The 6,924-nt window shown below is 42.7% G+C and overlaps 1 protein-coding gene across 1 annotated transcript; it reads right to left on the bottom strand.

Annotated features, from left to right (window-relative positions):
• Positions 1-1,243: 1,243 nt before the first annotated feature.
• On the bottom strand, positions 1,244-6,527 carry LOC138885469 (uncharacterized). The gene is made up of 5 exons (XM_070166420.1): positions 6,297-6,527; positions 4,636-5,426; positions 3,825-3,948; positions 3,188-3,737; positions 1,244-1,290 (listed from the first exon to the last, which is right to left on the bottom strand). Exons 1-5 carry the CDS (start codon positions 6,525-6,527, stop codon positions 1,244-1,246), a joined length of 1,743 nt encoding a protein of 580 aa, XP_070022521.1.
• Positions 6,528-6,924: the final 397 nt, after the last annotated feature.

The raw sequence follows: 6,924 nt of genomic DNA, 5'->3' as shown, positions 1-6,924 counted from the left end.
TGAACTCATTTTCCTGCAAATGTTTTCCTTATCAAGAGAAGGGAAAATATTTTTCAAAACGTCTTCTCAACCTTCCTCACCCTAGCCACCCCACCCCACCATAGGGGTGTTCAAAACTGAATCGAAACCGAAAACCGAATCCAAACCGAAGCTTAATGGCTTGTTGGTATCGGGTTAACAATTTAACGGACGGGGAACAGATTGAAATTTTTTATTAACAACTTATCGATTTGGGGGCGGATTATTCAATTTTCTTAACGGATAATCCGTTAACCCGTTAAGAATGTATATATATATATACATAAAATTTATTTTTATCCATATATTAAATAATCAAAAACCCATCTTCCTCCAGTACTCTATCAAAGTGAATTAGAATAAAAGAAAGCCAAATAAAAGTAGTCATCTAACTGTTACAAAAGATAGAAGTTGCTGTCTGAAACAAGATAACACCAACTTTGCCTGGGTTTTAAGGCATCCTAGACTTCTAAGCATGACGAACATTTGTTTTAACAACGGCCAATTGAAAATTTTTCACATGGATTAAGGCCAATGTGCATAAACATAACTAAGATTCTAGACATATAATTTACCCGTCACAGTGTCTCTTCTGCTTCGTCCCTCTTAGTACATCGACTACATATTTAAACATCTAGAGACTAAATTTTATTTTATTTTGATTGAATTAGGCCGATAAACCGCCCGATAAGAGCTAAACCGATACCAATCCGCCTGATATCTTATCGGGTGGCTAGCAGATTAATACATTTAAAAGCAAATAACCGATAAGACAAACCGTTAAGAGTAAATACCCGCCCTATACTTTCGATAAGCATCCCTACCCCACCCCCTCTCCAAAAAAGGTTTTGTCACGACCCATTTCCATAATAGGTCATGATGGCGCCCAACACCATTGTCGGGCAAGCCAACATGGAAAAATACTAAATGAGCTCTCATTTACTTTTACCCAAAATAGTTGCAATGATTCTTTAAGTTGAAATAAAATCCAAAATGATCAGTGAAGTCAAAAATAATATACAATCCCCAAAAAGAATAATGTCTACTAATGTGTGTGCGAAGACCTGGTGTTATAAGCTGTGGGCAACTAGTAGAATATATAAAAGAATCACCTTATCCTACTGTCCGAAACAAAATAGGCAGCAAAAAATACATAAGAGACTCCTTCAGGCTGCTGAACAGCACGGGAAGGGAAGCAACTAACCGTAGAAGTCTCGAAATCCACTCAGGGATGCGCACTAGACTGATAGCCAGATACACCTGCCTGAGATCCTGTACAATTAAGTACAAAAGTGTAGTATTAGTACCTTAACAATATGTATCCAGTAAGTATCCCGTCTAATCTCGAAGAAGTAGAGACGAGAGGTTGACTTGATACTTACTAGGGTCAAATATTATGAGAAAGAATTTATAATAAGCATGGATAGCACAATTTATTAGCATTATATGGCAAGGAATAGCAGTTCTTTTTCCAAATAATATCATGGGTATCCATTTACGTTTCAAAGCATATATGAAGTTCAGTCCACAGAGAAATACTAAGTAAAACATGCGCAAGTAACACCGAGGGACGTACGACTCGAACCATAGATGCATCTATTGCCCCGCTCGCGAATCACACATGCGACGCGGTCAAATATAAATAAACTCATCAACAAGCAGACAATAATGTATATTTGAGGAGTAGTTATACACAAGAATATTCAAATTCTCTTTTAAAAGACCAAGCAAGATAAGGTTCTTCTACTAGTCTCATTTACCTTAATCAACATAATTTATACGAAGCCGAATTTATCATCAAGTTATAAGAATATCACGTAGAGCATGCTTTTGGGTCCTAGACTACCCGGACTTAACATAATAGTAGCTACGCACAGACTCTCGTCACCTAGTGCATACGTAGCCCCCGCATATAATATCAATTAATTTAATTACTACACCTATGGAGACAATTCCCTCTTACAAGGTTAGAAAGGAGACTCACCTAGCTCCAAAGTGCACTTCCAATACCAAGAACGAGTCCAAGCCCCAATCAGAGACGAACGATCCCAAGCTAGTTAAATGAGGTAGGAACTAGTCAATAAAGACTCACAAGATTGAATTCTAGCTATTTAAGCAATTTCCCAACCTTTAACACAAGTTTCCTAAAATCCGACCCCGGGCCCACGTGCCCGGATTCCGAAATTTGTTGAAGGAAGTTGTTCTGTATAACCTAAGGATCAATAATATATGATTTCTAATTCATTCCATAACAAATTTCGTGGTTAAATCTAGCTTTTATTAAAACTCAAGGTTTTGCTCTAACCCCTTGATTTTACCTAAATTCTAGTGTTTAATCTACCTACGACACAAGTATTAAACTAAGAATTAGTGGGATAAACTTACCTCAAGATGCTAGTGGAAGTTTTCTCTCAAAAGCTCCCAAAATCGCTAATGGAGGAGTGAAAAGTGGTAAAAATGACTTAGAACCCGTATTAAATAAAGATCACTGCTTCAGTGATTTCCGTATTTGCGGTCAGGGGACCGCATCTGCGGTCCCGCTTCTGCGAGGAAGAGACCGCATCTGCGAAAATGGGCCAAGCGGGCTGGGACCGCTTCTGCGAAGCCGCTTATGCATTTTCTAGCCTGACCTGCCCTGGGCCGCATCTGCGATGGGAGGACCACTTCAGCTATCTCGCACCTGCGGTCAACCAACCGCAGGTGCGGTTATGACCGAAGCAGATGCTTCAGCACTTCTAAAAATTTCCAACTTCGCTCTAACCTCGTCCAATTGACGCTCGGGGCTCTCGGGCCCCGCCCGAACATACTGACAAGTCTGAAATCATGAAATGGACCTACTCGAACCTTCAGAATGCCCAAAACAATGCTAAATCTAAGAATCACACCTCAAAACCAATTGAATCAAACTTATGAACTTCAAGTTCTTAATTTTCCTCTAACGAGCCGAAACGCACTTAAACTACTCGGATTGACACCAAATCTTGCGGGAAAGTCTTAAATGTTACTTCGAACTTGTACCGGGCTTCGGAACCAACGTACGAGCCCGATACCCATGGGATCAATCGTTAATTAGTTTCTTTAAATCTTTAAAACTTCAGATTAACAATTTCTAATAAAAATTCATTACTCGGGCAACTGTGTGCCTCCTCTAGAATCCTCTCCCTCAAACCATCAATATTAGGAACACATAAACGACCCTGGAGTCGCAAAACACCATCCTCACCAATAGTAACCTCCTTGGAACCTCTCTGAAGCACCGTCTCTCTGAGAACCGCCAAATGTGGGTCATCGAACTGCTGGGCCTTGATCTTTCCCAATAATGAAGACTGAGCAACCACACACGCGGCAACTCGGCTAGGCTCTGAAATAGCCAACCTTACAAGTCTGTTAGCCAAGGACTGAATGTCCAAGGATAGTGGCCTATCCTCTACTGGAATGAATGCCAAGCTACCCATACTCTCTGTCGTTCTGCTTAAGGCATCCGCAACCATATTTGTCTTGCCCGGATGGTAAAGAATGGTGATGTCATAGTCCTTCAGTAACTCAAGCCACCTACGCTGCCTTAAATTAAGATCCCTCTGTTTGAATAAATGTTGTAAGTTACGATGATCAGTATAAACCTCACATGACACCCCATACAGATAATGCCTCCATATCTTAAGAGCATGAACAATCGCGACCAACTCTAGATCGTGCACAAGATAATTCTTCTCATGAACCTACAGTTGGCGAGAAGCATAGGCAATAACTCGCCCCTCCTGCATCAATACACACCCTAATCCAACGCGCGAAACGTCGCAATATACTGTATATATCCTTGAACTGGAAGGCAACACAAGAACGGGTGTTGTAGTCAAAGTTGTCTTGAGCTTCTGGAAGCTCTCCTCACAATCATCGGACCAACGGAAAGGAGCACCCTTCTGGGTCAATCTAGTCAAAGGTGATGCAATAGATGAAAAGCCGTGCACAAATCGCCGGTAATAACCTGCTAGCCCTAGGAAACTCCTGATCTCGGTCACTGAGGTAGGACATGGCCAACTTTGAACTGCCTCAATCTTCTTGGGATCCACCTTAATACCCTCTCCTGACACAACATGCCCCAAGAATGCCACTAACTCCAGCTAAAACTCACACTTGGAGAACTTAGCATATAGCTTCTGCTCTCGCAAGGTCTGAAGCATTACTCTCAAATGTTGCTCGTGCTCCCCCAGGCTACGGGAGTATATCAAGATGTCGTCAATGAAGACGATGACAAATGAATCAATATAAGGCCTGAACACTCTGTTCATCAAGTCCATAAATGTTGCTGGGGCATTAGTCAAGCCAAAGGGCATCACCAAAAACTCATAATGGCCATATCTAGTCCGGAATGTAGTCTTCGGAACATCTGAGTCCTGAATCTTCAACTGATGGTACCCTGACCTCAAGTCTATCTTAGAGAACACCCTAGCACCCTGCAACTGGTCGAACAAATCATCGATATGAGGCAACGGATACTTGTTCTTGATGGTGACTTTGTTCAACTGGCGGTAGTCAATGCACATCCGCATAGTCCCATCTTTCTTCTTCACAGATAACACTGGTGCACCTCAAGGTGATATACGGGGTCTAACAAACCCCTTTGCTAACAACTCCTCAAGCTGCTCCTTTAACTTCTTCAACTCTTTAGGAGCCATGCGGTACAGTGGAATAGATATAGGCTGGGTGCCTGGAGCCAAATCAATACAGAAATCAATATCACGATCCGGTGGCATGCTAGGAAGATCAGAAGAAAACACATCGGCGAACTCTCGAACCACTGGAACTAAATCAATCGTCGAAGATTCTACGGTGGTGTCCCGAACATAAGCTAGATAAGCCAAACATACCTTCTCGACCATATGCCGAACCTTCAGGAAAGAAATAACCTGGCTAGATGTATCAATTATGGAACCCTTCCACTCCAACCTCGGTAACCCTGGCATCGCTAATGAAACAGTCTTGGCATGGCAATCTAGGACGACGTGATATGGAGATAACCAATCCATGCCTAGAATGACCTCAAAGTCGATCATGTCAAGAAACAGGAGATCCGCTCTAGTCTCGAAACCATAGAATGTGACCACACATGACCGGTAGATCCGATCCACAACCACAGAATCACCCACAGGAATGGACACATGAATAGGAGTGCCCAAAGGCTCAATAGAAATAACCAGGAAACGAGCAAACAGAGATGATATATATGAATAAGTAGACCCTGGATCAAATAATATCGAAGTATCTCTACCACCGACGGAAATAATACCTGTGATGACGGCATCTGAGGTAAATGCATTTGGCCTAGCCGGAAGGGCGTAGAATCTGGCTGGAGCGCTGATTGGCTGGCCTCCACCTAACTGAGCAATAGCTAGCTGACCTCTCCCTACCTGGTCTCACCTATAGGACGTCCCCTACCAGTCTGCCCTCTACCTCTAGTTGGCGGGGCAGATAGTGCTGAAATTATAGGCTGCTGACCATGCTGCATTGCCTTGCCCCGAAGTCTGGGACATGTCCTCTTCATGTGACCCGGATCTTCACACTCGTAGCATACCCTCGGTACCATAGCCTGTTGCCCTGAAGTCTGCGCCTGCTGACCCGAATACCCACTGTAAGCACGTGATTTTTGCCCTATGAAAGAATTACTCCCAAAAATTCAAAATAAAAATGATTTTCCTTGGTGTGCAATTTTGAGAATTTTTGTGACATTTTTGGATAATTATTTGTATTTGTCTGTGCATGTTTATTTGTTAAATTAATAAAAAAAATACAAAAATATGCCGCATTTTTCATGTAGGATTTAATTCTACAATTGTTAGTAATTAAGTTTGTTTTACGAAAATTGAAAATTACAAAAATAGGCATCTTTTGCATTTTTAGCATTTAATGTCCAAATGTACAATTTTATGCTTAATTATTACTTAATTGTGCGTTAATTGTTATTGGGAGTTAATTTGCGCTATTATAACTTAATAATTTTTTTTAAGGATTTTTAGAATTTAGTTTTAGAAAAATAAAAGAAGAAAAGAGAGCAAAAATATAAAGAAAATCAGAATTGGGCTCTTCTTCAAAATTCAAACCATAAGCCCAAAGAATACCCAACCTTCCCCATGACCCGGTCCATTTCAAACCGGGTCGACCCGATCCATAACCCAAAGACCCAACACCCCCCTATCTTGCATTTCACAAAACAAAACAAAAAAAAACCCAAAACCTAAACTAAAACCATCTGCCACTCCCTCTCTTCTTCTCCAAAAAACCTTCACCCCAAACCCTAGCCAACCATGGCTGCACACCCTCAAGCTCACTCCAAACAAACCCCGCTGCCATTGCTTCGTCTTCTTCGTCGCCAAGCTCAAGCTCAAGCTTCCATGGCGACTTTCTTCCCCGAACGACCCCACTGTCACCGTTTCGTTTTCTTCTTCGTCAAGCTCGAGCTCGAGCTCGACACCCATGGCTGCCGCTGCTTCTGCTACGTCCAAGCAGACCATACTTCTGCTACGACCAAGCAGACCACGCTTTTGCTTCTACTTCATCTTCTTCGTCTCCGTCGAACTCGAGCCCGAGCTCCCATGGCTGCTGCGTTGCTGCGTCTCCTGCTACGTTCAAACACACCCTGATGCGACTGCCTCGTCGTCTTTGTTGCTGCCTCCAGCTGCCTCGACTGCTTCTGCTTTACCTCACGTGAACCAGTCCGGCAACCCCCCATTAAATCCGGTGACCTTTGCTTTGTCATCGAACACTGCTGCTCATCGAACACTCCTGCTCCTTCATCGAACACTTCTGCTTCTGCTACGTCGCTGCTGCCATAGCCCATTCAGCAGTTGCGTGGGGCTGCGACGCTGCTACTTTATCAAGCAGCTGGACTTACCATTTTCCGGCGCCTCC

This window comes from Nicotiana sylvestris, chromosome 2, assembly GCF_000393655.2.
Source record: "Nicotiana sylvestris chromosome 2, ASM39365v2, whole genome shotgun sequence".
NCBI lineage: Eukaryota > Viridiplantae > Streptophyta > Magnoliopsida > Solanales > Solanaceae > Nicotiana > Nicotiana sylvestris.
This window is presented reverse-complemented; position numbering and strand designations above follow the sequence as displayed.